General features: G+C 35.4%; 1 protein-coding gene across 4 annotated transcripts in view; it reads right to left on the bottom strand.

Moving 5' to 3' along the window:
- LOC125092594 (probable ubiquitin carboxyl-terminal hydrolase FAF-X) overlaps positions 1-20,205 on the bottom strand; it is a 168,259-nt gene that overhangs the window by 58,005 nt on the left and 90,049 nt on the right. For all 4 annotated transcript variants that reach the window (XM_047716957.1, XM_047716959.1, XM_047716956.1 and 1 more), the window contains 8 exons: positions 19,417-19,657; positions 18,742-18,891; positions 17,798-17,918; positions 9,970-10,100; positions 9,514-9,792; positions 6,370-6,495; positions 5,263-5,388; positions 4,432-4,601 (listed from right to left, as the gene is read on the bottom strand). In XM_047716957.1, coding sequence (XP_047572913.1) covers positions 4,432-4,601; positions 5,263-5,388; positions 6,370-6,495; positions 9,514-9,792; positions 9,970-10,100; positions 17,798-17,918; positions 18,742-18,891; positions 19,417-19,657 — 1,344 coding nt within the window. The remainder of the gene's footprint in view (positions 1-4,431; positions 4,602-5,262; positions 5,389-6,369; positions 6,496-9,513; positions 9,793-9,969; positions 10,101-17,797; positions 17,919-18,741; positions 18,892-19,416; positions 19,658-20,205) is intronic.

Raw genomic sequence — 20,205 nt, forward strand, 5'->3', positions numbered from 1 at the left:
AAAAAAAATATATTTTATTTATTTATTCGACAGAGAGAGAGAGATCACAAGTACGCAGAGAGGCAGGCAGAGAGAGAGGTGGAGGCAGGTTCCCAGCTGAGCAGAGAGCCTGATGTGGGGCTCAATCCCAAGACCCTGAGATCATGACCTGAGCCGAAGGCAGAGGCTTAACCCACTGAGCCACCCAGGCGCCCCTCCAGTGATAATTTTAATATTTATGAGCAATTTACAAATTCTGGGAAAAAACACTGGTGTAGGTAAGCTCTGTACAGGAAATCTAGTAAGAAATTACATAGTTTTATTTACTTAAAAGAAAAATATAGAAAGAAAAGGCAGAAAAAAGTGAAGGAGAAAGAATCAAGAACATGAGAAAATGAACAAAATCCAAGCAGAAATGTGGTAGCCAATAATACAAAGATATTAAATAGTATTAATAATATTTAAACTCAAAGGTTTAAATACACTAAAAAATACATAGTCAAAGCATATAAACATGTTACAGCCTAGTATATATTTTAAAAAGGAACCCATACTGAAGACAGATTAAAATTAAAATGTTAGAGAAGACATTATATACAAATACTAAAAGAAAGCTAGGGAAGGGATAATTCAAATGATTATAATTTCAGACACAAAAGTACTTAATAGCAAATTAAATTAGAATAGCAGATTAAAGGTAAGCAGAAGAAATTGTAAAAATCGGATGATAAATGAATGAACAGATTTCTAACAACAAAGTAACTACAACAGTTATCAAGAAACATCCCTCCCCTCCAAAAAAAAAAAAAAAAAAAAAAAGCCTACGAGTGAGGCTCCTGGCTGGCTCAGTCAGTGAAGGATCTTAATCTGTGGGTGGCTAAATTCAAGCCCTACTTGGGAGGGTAGGGTGGAGGTTAAGGGATAGGGAAGCCTACTTAAGAATTAAAAAAAAAGGGACGCCTGGGTGGCTCAGTTGGTTAAGCAGCTGCCTTCGGCTCAGGTCATGATCCCAGCGTCCTGGGATCGAGTCCCACATCGGGCTCCTTGCTCATCAGGGAGCCTGCTTCTCCCTCTGCCTCTGCCTGCCATTCTGTCTGCCTGTGCTTGCTCTCTCTCCCTCTCTCTCTCTGACAAATAAATAAATAAAATCTTAAAAAAAAAAAAAAAAGAATTAAAAAAAAAAAAAAAGCCTAGGAGTTGAAAAGGGTCAGTGGTGAATACTACTACGGAAGAATGAGAACAAATCAGTAATTTTTTGTAAACAATTTGAAGGGAGAAACTACAGAAACTTATTCCATAACGCCAGAATCATGATGACAACAAAGTCAGACAATGATACTATATAAAAAAGACCAATAACCCCTTAAGAATAGAAATACAAATATTCTCAGAAAGGCCAACAAGCATATGAAAAGCTCATAAGTGAAATGTAAATCAAAACACAATGAGATGTTACTTTGCACTGAGTAGGATGACTATATCAAAACAATAGGTGTCATCAAACATGTGGAAAAACTGGAACCCTTGTGCATTGTTGGGGGAAATGTAAAATGGTGGACTGACTATGGAAAAGAGTACTGAGATTCCTCAAAATATTAAGAACAGAATTAACTACGACCCAGCAATCCCACTTCTAGATATATATGCAAAAGAACTCAAAGTAGTCTCTTGAAGAGATGTCTGAACACCCACATTAATCACAGAATTGTTCAAATAGCTAAGAGACAGAAGCAACACAAATGTCTATCAGCACATAAATAAAGAATATGTGATAATATATACAGAGGAATTTTATGCAGTCTTAAAAAGGGGGAAACCCTGTCACATGCTACAATATGGAAAAACCTCCACAACCTCATGCTAAGCAACTATCTCAGTGACAGAAAGACAAATATCCTATGATTCCAATCATAAAAGTACCAGAAGTAGTCAAAATCACAGAAACAGAGAGTAAAAAGGTATGTACCAAAGAGGAGAACTCGTGATGTCATGGGTGGGTAATTTAGATTAGTTTAGATTAGTTTAGATTAGATTGTTTCACTTCTGCAAGATTAAATGATTCTAGAGCTTCTTGAAATGATATAATTATATTTAATCCATAACTATCAGTTTAGAAATTTAGTGTTACATTATTTTTACCATAATAAAAATATTAAAATTCCTCAACAAAATATTAACCAAAATTTTAAGTATATTGCAGATATTATACCAAATGACCAAGTAAGATTTATCCTAATAATGTGAGATTTTCAATATATAAATCAGTGTATTTTAATGTCTATTTTTATTTTAATAGAACTTTATTATCTACTAAAATTTTTATTTTTATTTTAATAGAACTTTATTATCTATTAAAATTTTTATTTTAATAGAACTATTTTTGAAGGGTGCTTGAGTGGCTGCCTTCAGCTCAGCTCATGATCCCAGAGTTCTGGGGCTGAAGCTGTGTGTCTGGCTCCTTGCTCATCAGGGAGCCTGCTTCTTTCTCTCTCTCTAACTGCCTCTCCCCCTGCTTATGAACTCTATCCCTCTCTCTGTGTCAAATAAATAAAATCTTAAAAAACCAAACAATTTTTGACACATCACATAAATATGATGAAGGAAAAAAACTCTGTGACCACCTCAACTGACTCAGGAAAAAACCTAAACAAATTCCAACCTTTTCATGATAAAAACACTTTATGAACAAAGAATAAAAAGAAAATCTCAACAGGATAAAGATCCTATATGAAAAACTTTGACTTCCTATCTACTCAATGATGAGAGACTAAACGCTTTTTCTCTCTATCAGGAACAAGATAAGGATGTCTGTTATCATCTCTTCTATTGAATACACAGAAGAACATCAAGCAAAGAAAAGGCAAACGACACACAAAAATTGGGGGAATGGAAGTTAAACTATCTCTAGTTGGAAGAGACATGATTTTATATACTGATAAAATCCTGAAAAGTGGATAAAGACACTGAATTTGGCTAAACTATAAAGAACAAAATCAATACACAAAATCACTTGTCTTTCTACATAATATAGTAGCAATGAACAAATTAAAAAACAATTAAGAAATTAGAAAAAAATACTACCTATCATAGTAGCAAAAAGGACATATAAGAATAAATAAACATAACTAAGAAGGAGCAACTGTGTTGAAAGAAATGGAAGACCTAAATAAAAGAATATGTGTTGATGCACTGAAAGGCTTCACATTAAAATGTCGATACCACCAAATGAATCAATGGATATAATGTAATCTCTATCACAATTCCAATGGTGTTTATTGCTGAAATAGGGAAAACGTATTCTAAAATTCATATAAACAATACAGTTTCAAAATGAATTGATTTATTTATTTAACAGATTTTATTTATTCATTTGAGAGCAAGTGAGCACGGGGTATGGGAGGAGGATGAAGAGGGAGAACAGCTGAGCAGGGACCCATATGCTGGGCTCTGGCTGGATGCAAGGGATCATGCCATTAGCTGAAGGCACATGCTCAACTGAACAATAGAGGTGCTCCTAAAAATGGACTTAAAAGACATTTTTCCACACTAAACAAAAGATTAGCCCATGAAAATATGCTCAACACCACATACAGAAATAAAAACCAAAACATCATAAAATGTTATGTAATATCTACTGGGAGGGCTACTATCTTAAAGAAAGTTAAAAAAATAACAAGCATGGGAGAGGATATGGAGGAAACTAGAACCTTTATACATTGCTTATGGCAATATAATATACTGTGCCATTGTGTAACTTAGTTTTGTGAGCCTCAAAAAAAGTTAACATAGAATTACCAAGTATTTATTTCCAAGGCACATTCTCAAAAGAATTGAGAATGGTTACTCAAACAGATATCTGGGTTCACAGCAATTATCATAGCAGGAGTATCTACAATACCCAAGCGTGGAAACTAGCCAAGCATCCATCAACAGATGAACTGTGTAAGCAAAAACATGGCATGTACATCAATTATCTACTGATCATTCAGCTTTAAAGGAACGAATTTCTGCAATATGCTATAACATGGATGAACTTTGAAAACATTATGCTATATGAAACAATCCAAGCACAAAAGGACTAATACTATGTGATTCCTTTTATGTGAGTTACTTGTAATAGGCAAGTTCACAGTGATAGTACATAGATCAGAGGTAACAAATGGGTGGAAGGTTTGGAAAATGGGTATTTCATTTAAAAAAATTTGTCTGGATAATGAAGAATTTAGGAGATAGTATTGACCGCATGACACTTTCTAAAAGTTCTTAAGGCCACTGAACTGTCCACTCAGGTTAAGTCAAACATGTTAAATGTAAGTTTCCTAAATATCAAAGTACTATGTAGACAATCAAAAGGTTTCCTTATTTGACTTCTAAGGTAAATTATGATGAAAATATTCCTTTCTGCTGAAATGAGTAAGGTCAGCCTTCTTCTAAGTTAAAAAAATCACTTACTTGCTGGGACAGTGCAATAATAAGTCAATGATAAATGTCTGCCAGGCTTTTTCTTTACTAAGTGCATCCAAGGCTGTTGGAATCAGAGCAAAACATAATGTCATCACTTCCAATGCTTCACAGCAAAGCTGTTCATCCTCCATGTCTGGCTCAGTGCTTGCAGTGAGGGTCTGTAAAGTTAGAATCAAGAATAAATTACTCATTAATTTAAAATACACTGAAGTGGTTTATTTTCAAAATAAAATGATATATTACTATCTTACAGCTCTATGTTTACTTTAAACTAATAGATCCAGGGATGCCTGGGTGATGCAGTGGTTAAGCATATACCTTCGAGTTAGGTCATGATCCCAGGGTCCTGGGACTGAGTCCTACATCAAGCTCTCTGCTCAGGCTGGAGTTGGCTTCTCCCTCTCTTCTTGCCCCTCCCCGTGATCACGTGAACATGCAGCACAGTTTTTTTGTCAGGTTAATAAAATAAAAAAAACAACTAAATAAAATAACCCAAAAACTAATAGATACAAATGACCTAGTCTTTTTTTTTTTTAAAGATTTTATTTATTTATTTGACAGAGAGAGATCACAAGTAGGCAGAGAGGCAGGCAGAGAGAGAGAGAGAGGGAAGCAGGCTTCCCGCTGAGCAGAGAGCCCGATGCGGGGCTCGATCCCAGGACCCTGAGATCATGACCTGAGCCGAAGGCAGCGGCTTAACCCACTGAGCCACCCAGGCGCCCCACAAATGACCTAGTCTTTAAAAGATGGCAGAGATGATGAAAATTTACTGCACAATTAACCTTTATATAAAAGGAATAGTTTTGTAACAGTTCTTACCATGTCATAAATTTTTGTGATTTCTTCATTTGGGCTAAATACCAAATCTAATGCCCCACATCCTGATGCCCAGATGATTTTTTGTATAGCTCTAATTACACAAGTATCAGGCATGTATCTTGAAGCCTGAAAGAAAATGAATACTTAACAATGCTGACAAAATATTAAGTGAAGTTATCAGAAAACATTTCTCTTTGTTAAACTAGTATAAATGGCTCTTACCACAAATACACTCTGCACTGTCTTTAATATCTAAAGTAGCGTCTGTCCCATTTTTTTTCAAATCTTCGCCTCAAGTCATAAGATATATGCAGATGAAGTAAAACAATTTATCACCTACAGCCTAAATATGCTTCAGGTTAAGATCTAATCTAGCTCTATAGATATTTTTCTTAAGATTTGTTAAAACACAGGAAAACCAAGTCACCCAGCCATTCAATTCCTATGGTTTACACAGGTAAAAAAAAAAATCAGCTGACCAAAGCACAAGTGATTTGGTGAATTTTCAAAATAAATAGTTTTATTCCCGATAGTAAAAAATGAAATAATTCTAATGTCTATGAATAGAACATGGAAGATAACCATAAAACGTAGAAACATTTAAAATGCAATAAACCACACACATATAAGTGACTGAAAAATTCTAAAATCATGCTGACTGGAATAATTCAAACATAAAAAGAACACAATATGATCCCATTTTGCAAAATTTAAAAAATAGAGAACTACTCTATAATGACAAAAGCAGAGAAGTGGTTGCTTATAGCCAGGAGCACAAAACTTCTGGAATTGAAATGAAAATGTTGTTTTCTTGAATGTACCATAACTTTAAACTCACGATATATTTTATTTTGACCTAGTTCATGCAATATAAATTGTATCTCAAATAGCCTGTTTAAAAAGTACTTTCTAAAGTATGAATTAATAGATAACATTAATAGCAGAATTTTATGAAACTTAAGCTGAAATAAAATAGAGGCTTATGGTCTCAGAATATCTGGTCCTAGATTGTGAGAATCTTCATTTATTTATGAATAAGTAGATACTATATCAAGAATAACAAAAAATAAACCAACCCAGACTCTGGGCTTTAAGTTTGATACTAACCTCATCAGATATTTGCTGGGCAAGACGTATGGATACATTTCTAAGCATGCACTCAGATGATGGGTTTGGAATAATCTGAAGGGCATTTTGTAGCACCACTGCTTGATCATGAGTAACTTGGTTAATCTGTAAAAGTTAACATTTTTATTTGGAAGTAAAAATCATAAGCACATTTTCAAAAATTTTTGCATAATATAAGCTTAACCCTCTGGTCCTCATCCATCACCACTCTCTTTAGGATGTAATCCTTCTACATATGCACTGTACAATTTATGGTGATCCGCAGAAAAAGCATTTCAGATTGCCAACACTGTAGACTTCTCTTAGATACCTTCTGGAGTGACAATATTCTCCTGTAAAGTCCACTTTCAGATGAAATTTTTTTTAATTAACATGGAATGTATTATTTGCCCCAGGGGTACAGGTCTGTGAATCCTTAGGCTTAAATAATTCACAGCACATACCCTCTCCAATGTCCATCACCCAACCACCCTATTCCTCCCCCCACCTCCCACAACCCCTTGTTTGTTTCCTGACATTAAGAGTCTCTTATGGTTTGTCTCCCTCCCTGGTCCCATCTTGTTCAGATGAATTTAATATTGTTTCCACAACTGAATTCACTTTCAACTGGAGAAGATAAATCACACAGCTCTGAATGTGTTTCCAGGTAAATTCTTTCCCCAGCCCTCCTGGCTATTCCTGTCATGATATCATTGAAAAAAAATGAGGTACCAAATAAATACACCTTTAATTTCTTATCCTATAATCTTTAAATTTAGAACTCAATTCCTTCCCTTTCAGTTTTTTTTTTTTTTGACAGGCAAAGATCACAAGTTGGCAGAGAGGCAGGCAGATAGAGAGAGAGGTGAAAGCAGGCTCCCTGCTGAGCAGAGAGCCCGATGCGGGGCTTGATCCCAGGATCCTGGGATCATGACCTGAGCCGAAGGCAGAGGCTTAACCCACTAAGCCACCCGGATACACCCCCTTTCAGTCTTTAAGATATTCCTCATTTTATGCAAAGGTACTTGTGTTATGTGTGTGCTATAATGTTTCTCCTCCCAACATGCTAAAATTTCTACATCATCTTCACCCCATTCTATTTGTCTTTCACAATAAAGTTTTATTAAGAAATATTTTTAGGGGTACCTGGTTGGATCATCTGGTTAAGTGATTTTGGCTTAATTCACGATTATAAGGTCAAGAACCTCACTGGGCTCTGTGCTGGGCATGAAGTCTGCCTGAGATTCTCTCTCCCTTTCCCTCTGCCTCTCCCCAACTCCTGCTTGCTCTCTCTTAAAAAAAATCTACATATATATTTTAAAAAGAGCAATTTTAAGAAATTCAAGGGTTGGGGCGCCTGCGCGGCTCAGTCGGTTGGGCCTCTGCCTTTGGCTCACGTCATGATCTCAGGCTCCTGGGACTGAGTCCCGAATCTGCCTCTTGGCTCAGCGGGGGGGCCTGCTTCCCCCCCCCTCTCTGCCTGCCTCTCTGCCTGCTTGTGATCTCTCTCTGTGTAATAAATAAATAAAATCTTAAAAAAAAAAAAAAAAAAAAAATAAGAAATTCAAGGGTTTGTGAAGTTGTTCCTACAGGCACGAAGGTGGCCAAAGCAGAACAACTAGGTAAAATACTTATGGTCTCTAACCTCAAATCAGATCCCACTTACATTTTTACTTAATGTATTATTTATTGTATATACATATTAATTACTTAAGTAAACGCTTGGAAGTCTAATTGCCTAGTGCTACTAAAATGAAATTTCAAATAAAAACCCAAAGTAGTGGAAACAACATTTTTAGAGTCAGCCTGCCTCTTCACAGAGTTTAAATTTCAGGTCATTTTATTATTGAGGCCAAAATAGTTCATCTCTTTAGAGCTTGATTTTCACTTACAAAATAGGTAGTAAGAGTAATCCACAAATATGTCTAATATTGATGACTAAATGATACAATATGGTGATCAGAACATTACAGTTTGACATATTTGACCATTGAACATGCACACACACAATTTAAACATTAAACCTGGAAGTGAAAATGGAGCATTGTAATTTTCTTTTTAAAATTTGCAGAAGTGCCTGAGTGTGCTTAGTCAGTTAAGTGTCTGACTTCAGCTCAGATCATGATCCCGGAGTTCTGGGATCCAGCTCTGCATCAGGTTCCCTGCTCAGCAGGGAGTCTGTTTTTCCCTTTCCCTTCACCCCGCTTGTTCTCGCTCTCTCTCATTCTTGCTCTATCTCAAATAAATAAATACTAAAATTTGCTGTACAAACTGCATTTTTCTTTTAACCTTATTAGTAGAAAATTGCAAAATTATACAAAAGAGAAGGAAAAAAAGTAGAGAAGAATATAAATTACCCTAAAGAACCCATTATCTATCTTTAATAATTATCAATAAAATGTGAGATTTTTTTCACTCCCTCTTCAGCTCACATAGTCTGACCATATCTCCCGAGAATTACATTAGAGAAAAATCCGAGACATTGTATTTTATTCAAAATACCTCAGCATATGACTCTTCTTTGAAACAAACCCACAATACAATTATCCTACCTAAAGTAATTAATGGTAATTCTAAATATCAAATGTCCAATCATTATTCAAATTTCTGAGATGAAAAATCAGCCTGTTTCTAAAAAAAATCTATATCCTTAAAGCATTTTATCTCTAGTGAGTAACATAATAAAACTAAATAAAATAAACTAAAATTTAGTGTGAAGTGAATGACACATTCAATCCTTGCAACAATCTCAGTATATCCTGAGAATATTCAGTGATGTTCATTAGGAGGATACCATGGCCGAGAAAAGTTCTTGTCAATTATGGTGGTTATATTTGCCATAGTGGGAGAAGAGATGGGAAATACACCAATTAAGTCTTTTTTTTTTTTTTATAACCATCTGTCTCTATTCATCTTTCAGGTATCAGTTAATAAAAGGTTCAGATGAGTTTTTGACGCTTAAACAACTGAAACTCAAACTGACTTAGGGAACAGGCGCCCTATGAGATCAGTGTAATCACTGTTTACATTTCAATACAAATGTAACCGAACTTACATTCTCTACTTAAAATCACTAAGTAGTTTAAACTTTAAAAATTATATGTCATCCATAAACCTTATTAATGATTTAAAAATTTTTATTACCGGTGTTATGGGATCTGCACCTTCTACAACTGGCTGACAAGCTTCTGCTACAGCTCGAACATGGCCATAGCCTATGGCAGTTAACAACAGTTTGGCTATCTTAAGACCATTGAGGTAAGCACCCCTTCGAGTTTCTGTGTCTGTATTTGGCAGGAAGTTATTTCTTGTTAACATACTCAGTACAAGAGGTAAGCCACCACTTTTCAAGAAGTGAAATTGAAAGTCAGAGGAATCATCTGCCAAAGGTGCACTAGCAGGCATTAACAAGGCATAAACAACCTGGAAAAAAAGAAAAGGGAAGGGGGCTGTAATAAAAGATGTTAATTTTTTTTTTTTATAATTTTCATTTCCTTTATCATCAATACTAAAAAATTCTTAAATAAGATTTCATTCTTATGCATATTTTTATATTACCATATGATGTAAAAATTAGTTTTGAAAAAGAATAAAATGAACCTCTGTTAGGTATAGCACTTGGGAGGCAGAAGGACCAAAGAAAAGTGATTCAAGAGCCGGTCCAAGATTATTTTCTCCAAGTTTTGCATGATCCAAACAAATAGCTCTTAATTTTTGTACTGTTGCGCTATCTGCAAAGAAAACACAGTTACAGTAAAATGTAAACCAGATATTACTATTTTACATTTAATAAACTTAAGAGTATTAATTATAGAACATCATCAATAAATATCCATTAAGCTGAGTTCTAAGATTAACTCTTAAACTATAATCACACCTGGATTAGTTAATGATCAACTAAGGTTCTTTAACAGTCAACCTAAAACATGAAGGGAACAGTTTGCTATCCAGAGACCTCAAATCAACTATTCTTCCTTCCCCACTAGAGACAGAAAAAAACCACAAAAAACAAAACGAAAACCCAAAACTGCACTGAGAAGTAGTTCTTCTGGAACATAAATAAACATAAACAAGCTCCTGCCACCAAGTTCTCAATTATTTGCCTCCTATGATGAACCATTTGTTTTTGGCTTTTAAAAAATTGAGGTACCATTTAAAAGAAACAACTTTCCTAATATATATCTAACAGTAAAAGAGCTATGCATTTTCATTTTGTACAAAGATGTGAGATTTACAAAAAATGAAGAGATACAACTAAAAAGATAATCTCTCAAATGAAAATATAGCATTAAATCTTCATAATCTTAGATTACACAATAATTTCTTACATATGATGCTAAAAGTAAACGTGACAAGAGGAGAAACAGTTTAACTGCACTACATCAATATTAATCCTTTGTGTATAAAAGTAAACTTCTTAGAAAATAAAAAGAAGGGGCACCCGGGTGGCTCATTGGTTGAGCGACTGCGTTTGGATTGGGTCATGATCCTGGAGCTCCAGGACTGAGCCCTGTGTCAGGCTTGAGCAGAGGGTCTAATCCTTCCCCTGCCCCTCACCATGCTTGCGTTCTCTCTCAAAGAAATAAAATCTTTTAAAAAAAGGGGGAAAAAAAAGACAATGTACAAGATAGGAAGGAATATTTGTAGTTGTGTATCTAATAAAGGATTTATGCCTGAATGTACTGTAACATTTAAAATTAAATAAAAAAAAAAGAAACTTCAAAAGTAAGCAAAGTACCGTAACATTTAAAATTCAATTAAAAAAAAAACAACCGGGGCGCCTGGGCGGCTCAGTGGGTTAAAGCCTCTGCCTTTGGCTCAGGTCATGATCCCAGGGTCCTGGGATCAAGCCCCACATCGGGCTCTCTGCTTGGCAGGGAGCCTGCTTCCTCCTCTCTCTCTCTCTCTGCCTGCCTCTCAGCCTACTTGTGATCTCTGTCTGTCAAATAAATAAATAAGTAAAATCTTTTATTCTTTTTTTAAAGATTTTATTTATTTATTTGTCAGAGAGAGAGAGAGAGCGAGCACAGGCAGACAGAGTGGCAGGCAGAGGCAGAGGGAGAAGCAGGCTCCCTACAGAACAAGGAGCCCGATGTGGGACTCGATCCCAGGATGCTGGGATCATGACCTGAGCCGAAGGCAGCGGCTTAACCCACTGAGCCACCCAGGCATCCCAATAAATAAAATCTTAGAAACAAACAAACAAACAAACAAACAAAAAAACCCAAAACCAACCAAAACAAAAAACTTCAAAAGTAAGCAAAGGATATAACAGACATTTCTCCAAAGATACAAAAATGGCTGGTAAGCCCATGAAGAAACACTTTAACACTATTAGTCATCAAGGAAATGCAAACAAAAAACCTCAGTTAAGATGATCCTCTACCACAATTAGCATGACATTAATTCAAAAACAGTAATAGGTATCAATTAAAAGTGGAAAAACTTGGCCTCTTATACTTTACTTGTGGGACCAGGAATGCTGCCGTCAATGTGGAAAACAATATGGCAGTTCCCCAATACTGTTAAACATGGAGTTACTAAGTCTGGATCCAGCATGTATATATCCAAAAGCCTCAATGGACTTACTAAATCATCCAGCATGTATGTATCCAAAAAGCCCCATAAAACTGTTCAAAACAAAAAATGTTCACAGCAGCATTATTCATAATATTGGAAACGTGTCTACCAGCTGATGAATGGAAGACAAAACCGTGATTTACAATACAGCAAAATATACATTCAGCCTTAAAAAGTAATTTAATTCTGATAATACGTTAACACGGATGAATATATCCTCATGCTAAGTGAAATAAGCCAGTCATATAAAGACAAATACTGTATGAATCAACTTATATGGGGTTATCTGGAGAAGTCAGACTCAAAAGAAACAAAGTAGAATGTGGTTACCAGTGGCTGGAAAGAGGAGGTTATTATGTAAGACAATGTTCTTGTGCTTAAGGAAACACTGAGATGTTCAGGTAAAAAGGTATAGGTGTGTGTAACTTTTTCTCAGAGAGTTAGAAAATTCTTATATAAATACTGATACAACAAATATGCCAAAATGTTAACCATTACTGAATACGGAAGAGTACTGGAAGTTTTTTTTTTTTTTTTTTTAAAGATTTTATTTATCTATTTGAGAGAGATGGCAAGAGAGTAAGCAAGAACTGGGGAGAGACCCGACTGTGCGGCTGGATCCCAGGGCCCTGAGACCATGACCTAAGCCAAAGGCAGGCACTTAACAAACTGAACCATCTAGATGCCCCTGGAAGTGCTTTATATCATTCCATGTAGCTTTAAAATTATTGCATTATAAAGAGTGGGTTTTATAACAGGACAAAAAGGATTTAAAAAAAATTTTTTTAATGGAAAAGACGACAATGCTTTTTTGCCTGGACTCCCACCATCATGGGTGGTGGCATGCACACTCCTGGTGGCTAAAGCTGAAATTAGGCCTGATGATGTCAAGGAGCAGGTATATAAACTGGCCCAGAAGAGTCTGGTTCCCTCACAAATTGGTGTGATTCTGAGAGATACCCATAGAGCTGCACAAGCATCTTTTGTGAAATGTAAAATGTAAAAACCCAAGTTCAAAGGACTTGCTTTTGATCTTCCCAAGGATCTCCACAATTTGATTGCTGTTCAAAAGTGTTGTGAGAGGAACAGAAAGATAAGGATGCTAAATTCTAATTTTTTTTTTAAAAGATTTTATTTATTTGTCAGAGAGAGAAAGAGAGCACAAACAGGGAGCTTGGCAGAGGGAGAAGCAGACTCCCTGCTGAGCAGGGAGCTTGATGTGGGGCTTGATCCCAGGACTCTGAGATTATGACCTGAAGGAAGATGTTTAATCAACTAAGCCAACCAGGCATTGCAATTCTGATTCTTATTGAGAGCTGCTATAATCACCAGTTGGCTAAATATTTTAAGGCGAAATGAGTCCTACCACCAGGGTAGAGACTGTGGATGACTTATATTTCCAGTTATGGTATGAAACGAATAATTACTGGAATAAAAGGTACTCCATAAGGAATACATACATAATCAATGGGACTGAAATAATGGGACTGAAATATGACGACAGAGGTAGGTACTTTCTACCTACCATAAGGACAGTGTATGTATAGTTGTTGAATCACTATATTGTATGCCTGAAACTAAGGAAACACTGTGTATCAACTATGTATCAAGATAATATAAAGTTTAGAAAATAGAAGAGGGCGCCTGGGTGGCTCAGTCGGTTAAGCCTCTGCCTTCAGCTCAGGTCATGATCTCAGGGTCCTGGGACCAAGTCCTGCACGGGGCTTTCTGCTCAGCAGGGAGCCTGCTTCCCCCCGCCCCCTCCTCTGCCTGCCTCTCTGCCTACTTGTGATCTCTCTCTCTGTCAAATAAATAAATAAAATCTTCTTAAAAAAAAAGAGAAGAAAAAATTAAAAGTAAACAATTATTTCTAGTCTTATAGTGCCTCAGTCCTCAATAGGTTCCAGTACCTTGTATGTCTACCTTTTGGAAGTCTTTTCCATTTCAGAGCTTTAGTTCTAATCAAATGCCTTACCTCAAAGCTATCTAGGTAGTAATTCCTTTTTTCATTTCTAGAACATTTAATATATATCCAAAACAGGATCTAATAAAGTTACCAGCTTAAATTTTATGTGGAACAACAGCTTGGACTCAAGAAACTGGAAGGTGGGTTTACTAAAGTAGAGTATACGGAAAAGTGTGGTAACATAGACAAGTGACTGGTTCATTACAGGATTAATCAAATAAGCACACATATCAAAGGCAATGTCAAACAAGGTTTTTCACTCAGGTAAGTAAGTCTAAAATACTGAGAAGGAGAAAGCATAAGGAAGGCTGTAGATTAGACTGCAACTGGAGATACTATTGTGGCTTCGTATGTATAAGAATATATAATTTCTACTCTTGTTTACTTCAAGGAAATAGGAACAGCTATGCAAGGAACAGCAATGGATACTTTACCCTTGTACCTTAGGTTCTGAATACCATTTAACACTACAGGAAACTTCAAGTAAATGACTGACTCTAGAACTGGAGCAAGAAAATAAGTTCATTTGCTGGCTAAGATATAAATGCCATTTAACTCTTAAACCATGACTGACTCATTAAACCATGACTGAGTGCAGCAGCCTCAGAAATGTATCCAGAGAAAATAAATATTTTTAGCAAGAAAAACTCCTTAGGAATTGAGAGAATTAGAAACAATGTAACAGTCTACTAAAAAACAAGGCACTGGAAATAGTGGTAATAGAGGCGTAAGGACAGAAAGAACTCTGTGCACATAACTAATGCTATGGAGTTATACTTCAAATACATTTTATTATTTACATTTCACCATAATAATAAAACAATAAAAGCGATGAATTTTGAGTATTTTTTGCTTAGCCCATGATGAGCTGATATGTATCAATGTGGCTCAGTAGTTGTTTAGGCTTAACCAATGTCAACTTTTCAGGGAGTACAGTAGTTGTACTATTCTGCAAGGCACCTGGGTGGCTCAGTCAGTTAAGCATCTGCCTTCAGCTCAGGTCATGATCCCAGGGTCCTGGGATAAGCCTGGTGCCTGGTGCCTGGCTCCTTGCTCCCTGCTCAGCAGGGAGTATGCATCTTCTGTTTCCCACCTTGCTCATGCTTACTCTCTCTCTCTCTCAAAAAAAAAAAAAAAAAAAAAAAAAAAAATCATCTGCATAAAAGAACTATAGATGAAAGCATTTTCAAAGAATATGAGAAAACTAATTAAGTGCAATCTGGTGGAATGTGTTACAACTCACTGTAGTAATGTTATGTTGGGAACACAAAAAGACTTAAGAGGAAAGATTTACATAGTTTATGAAAATGTTTTATGTTTAAAGCCCTTGGGCATTCGTTCATTCATTATATTATTCATCAGCAAGTATTCTGTGGAAAACATGTGAATTTATCATATATTATATTAAAGCAGCAGTGCCAGTAGTAAACCATTCACTTTTATGGATTTAACAACATTAGTTTTATGACTTGATGTTGGAAATAGAACCTGGGTATCTTAACTTGCCCTACTACATGATAGTTCAATGGCTTCACAGTAATAAAGCTCAACTCTGATTTTTAAAGCACATGGTTGAGAATAAAACTACTTTTGAACAAGAAAGTTCCTCTACTGTAACCAAACACTGAAAAGTTTAGAAATGTAGCTTTTGCTACAGACTTGATGTCAGGCTTGATCCTAGCACTGGGGGATCACAACCTGAGTCAATGGCAGATGTTTAACCAACTGAGCCACCCAGGCGCCCCACAAATAATATGTTTAAAAGAGTTTTTCTCTTTAAGATTTTACTTTTTTTAAATATGACACTGAAAGAGCGAGCACAAGCATGGGCAGCTGGAGAGGGAGAAGAAGACTCCCTGTGTAGCGGAAAGTCCAATGTGGGCCTCAATCCCAGGATCCTGAGGATCATGACCTGAGCCGAAGGCAGATGCCTAACTGGCCTAAGACACCCCACAAATAATTTTAAAAAGGAAAACTAAAATAGAGTAAGTGAGAGGCAAAACTGTTAAGTGAGACAAACTTAGCAACATTCTACACAAATACACAACACATTCTAAAGCAAAACAAAACAAAATCTTGTAAAGCACAAAAAAAGCCACAGAGGAAAAAAGGAAAAATTAACCTTTTCACCAATAATGTCCACTGAACACTCATCAACAAAAGATACACATCCATATCCTCCCCAAGGCTCTTCATCATAAGATTTCAGAACTCAAGGGTAACAAAACAAAACAAAGCAAAACAAACAAATAAACAAAAATCCCAGCCTTTCTACATAAAAACAGCTCAATCTTCCAACCAAACAACACTGCTATGGAACTACAATGGAACAAACATTCAACCTTCAACTCTATGCTCAAATTAATGCATGTAAAAAACAAGAACAAAATGAAAAAATATATATTCTTTTGAGTGAGATTTTAGTTGTATTCAGATGAACAATCTTAAAAAAAAAAAAAGGTGCTTCCCTTTAAGTACACTTTATTAGGAGGATGTGCTTCAGCAAAATGAGAACTAACCCAACCAAGAAACATCACAAAAGAACAGAGCAGGATCCACCAAAATAAAGTCTATTGGAAGTGGTCCCAGAATGGCAACTGTATCAAAGAAAAAAAATCATACTAAAGGAAAAGGAGGAAACACACAAGAAAGTAAGATACAACATGTGACTATGTGGAAAATTGTTTTAAAAATTTCAGGAATGTGAGAAACTTAGTAATAAATGCCATAGAAAACTAAGTGAATAGAAGTAGTGAATTTAAAAATCTAGAATAAAGAAGTGTGAACAACCTAGTAAATGAAAATATTTTCATGTAGTGTTGAGTCACTGTGCTGTATACTTGAAATTCAAGTAACACTATATTTAACTATTTTAGAATTAAAGTAGAAATTTAAAAAAATAAAATAGAAAATATTTTAACCGTCTTTTAAAAATGTTAGTAACCTACTTTATTAAGCCTAATATATACATGTTTAGGTTTTTAAAAAATTATTTTTATTAACATATAATGTATTATTTGCCCCAGGGGTACAGGTCTGTGACTCATCAGGCTCACACACTTCACAGGACTCACCATAGCACATACCCTCCCCAATGTCCATATCCCAACCACCGTATCCTCCCCAACCCCCAGCATACATGTTTAGTTTTGAAAATGTAAATGGTATATATAGATTTAAACAAAAAGTGTGAGATGACCAAAAAAGGATGAGAGAATAAGAAATACATTTCTGCCTAAAGTAAGTATACAATACCCAAATGACATAAGAATGATAGGAACATATTATTTAGAAATAATTTGGTATATGTAATAACAGAAGTTAAATGCTGAAAACGGTTGTTTCTTTGAAACTACGGAGCATAGGGAGGATGAGGCAGCAGTTCACTGTTCTTCAGTGTAGCCTCTCAAGAATCCTGACTTTCGGAACTGTGTGCATTAGTCTACTACTTTAATTTAAAAATTAAATGCTGGGGCGCCTGGGTGGCTCAGTGGGTTAAAGCCTCTGCCTTCGGCTCAGATCATGATCTCAGGGTTCTGGAATGTAGCCCCACATCGGGCTCTCTGCTCCGCAGGGAGCCTGCTTCCTCTGCTCTCTCTGCCTCTCTGACTACTTGTGATCTCTCTCCGTCAAATAAATAAATAAATAAATAAATAAATAAATAATTAGATGCTAAATACTTTAAAAATATGTTTTTTTAAAGCAATCTCTACATCCCAAGTGGAGTCTGAACTCACAATCCTGAGATCAGGAGTCACACACTCCCACTAACTAAGCCAGCCACTCTTATGCTAAATACTCTTTCTATGTCATTTACTTGTCAACATGCAAGGGGAAGAGGGTTGGGGGGTGGTGGTGGGGAAAGTCAGACAATTTTCTTACCTGGGGGCATAAGTTTCATAAGTATTCTTGCTCCATCCCTAAGAGGTGGCATATTCAGATTGCTACCTAAATCTGCAATTTGCCAAAGGAAAGATATGTATCTGGGATGCAGTGACATTATCTGGAATATAGAAAACAAAAAAGATTTCTCTATAATTAAGTTTAAGAGGTTTTTGTTACTTAAAATTAATCTATTCACTAACCCCAAATAAGCTTTCTACCTATCACATCTGCATTTTTACTACCTGAAATTATTTGCCTTCCCCATCCTTTCATTTTCAAAAATCCACTGATCCCCTATGACACAAGCTTAATAATTTATTATGTTTTCCAAGCTATGTTGAGTAATTTCTTCGCAACAGTTGTTCTATTTTTTTGTAAACTGTAAGTTTCATATAGCTCTCAGTCATTTATACAAAAAGGACTTCACCCTTTGAACTGCTGATTCAAGACTGCTGATAATCTCTAATCTTATTGTTAAAAGTACTCAAATCCCTCTAACACTGAAGGAGCTGGTGTTACTGCAGCTGTGACAATTCTTAAGAGGTGGAGGGATGAGAAACCATGAAGAAATTAAGCACTAATTCTTTACGTATGAAAAATACTAAGAATTAGAGAAAAACAGCAGATTATATATTTCTTTAAAAAACAGTCCCCCCCCCAAAAGGACTTATAGTAGAATTTCCTTCAGGTATATATTTAATAGTATGTTATAGTTCAACTGTAACAGATTCTATCTAAATGTAATACTGTATCTACAGAGAAATTTTATTTTAAATTAAAAAATTAAAAAATCCACCCAGAAGTTAATACTTCGCTGCATATATATATTTCACATTTGCTATATCTATGAACTTGTAAACTGCTTATAAAAAGAACCATTTATACATTTCTTTGTATCTGCAGAGGAAAGTGTAATGCTTTGCATATAGTATTTAACTTACCACCCCAGGCAAACAATTTTCCACTTCTGGATTGGGACCATCACTGTAGTGATTACAGTGGTTGCCAGGTGATCCAGGTGAAGAATCAGAAGAACTATCAGGGCTTGACGGCATATTGGAACTTACTTGTGTAAGTTTAGCGGTAATTACCTAGAAATGAGAAAATATATTAGTAGCAAAGACAAAATACTTACACAAAATACAGAAATTTGATATACTAAAGACTAAAAAATATATTATGGTTTAATCTTAGAAATTTTTAAAAAGTAATGTTCAAAAAAAACCATTTGGTAGTTTATTTTCTGCACTATACAAGTATGATGATACCTATCTTTTTCAGGGTTATAACCCAAAAACTTAATGGAGAAAACTGAGCATAAGTCTCACTAAACATTTACTGAATGAATAAAAAACAGCTTCAATATTTAATTCTTTGGGAGTATTTTTTAAAGAATTTATTTATTTATTTGATAGAGATCACAAGTCGGCAGAGAGACATGCAGAGAGAGAGAGAGAAGAAGGGAAGCAGGCTCCCCGCCGAGAAGAGAGCCCGATATGGGGCTCGATCCCAGGACCCTGGGTTCATGACCTGAGCCGAAGGCAGACGCTTTAACTCACTGAGCCACCCAGGCAACCCCCTCTTTGGGAGTATCTGAAAATTTTGTATGTACTTACTGATTTATCTTTTAAGTTTAATTGTCCTATTAGCTTTCTGTCATCTTCAGAATCCATTAGCTCACCACCCACAAAGAGTTCAATTTTTGTATGGGCTGCATTTGCTTTAATACGGTTGAGAATACATCGTCGTACAGAACCAACTGTATCATTTGTATGAGACCATACGTCCAAGTCATCAACCTGTCTGCCATGGTTTGGAAATCGAACTATAAGAGAGAGGTGTTTACCACGGAATGCTCTAAAAAAAAAAAAAAAAAAAAAAAAAAAAAAATATATATATATATATATATATATATATATATATTAATTAAAAAAAAGTACAGCCATATTCAGCAGCCCACCAACAACATGAAACTGGGGCAACTATTCTCTTATTATGAGGAAGGTAGTTAAATTTACTTTTGTAGACTATTAAAAATACCTTTCCGCTTCTATAAGTTAAACGAACATTAGTTAATTTTGGAAATATAATATGGTTATATTCCACAGTGGTTAATCTTTGTTTCTATGGCTGCAGAACCAGAGATTTCCACTTTATGCTCAGTAGTAATAGACATCAGTTAATTTAAAGCTACAAAAGCTTAATACACTAAGAGTATTTTCAAAGATAGAAGGGATGCACTTCAAAGTATCAACAGAAATGTTAAAATGCACATTTCCTTAAACATTCACAAAAATTCTTAAAAACAGTCACTCAAAAATACTTATCTTGCAATGCTCTCTTCTCAAAGATAAGGTCCAAAACAAAAATATTCAAGAAGCATTTTATATTATTCATAATAGTGA

The sequence above is a fragment of the Lutra lutra genome, chromosome Y (genome assembly GCF_902655055.1).
Source record: "Lutra lutra chromosome Y, mLutLut1.2, whole genome shotgun sequence".
Classification (NCBI taxonomy): domain Eukaryota; kingdom Metazoa; phylum Chordata; class Mammalia; order Carnivora; family Mustelidae; genus Lutra; species Lutra lutra.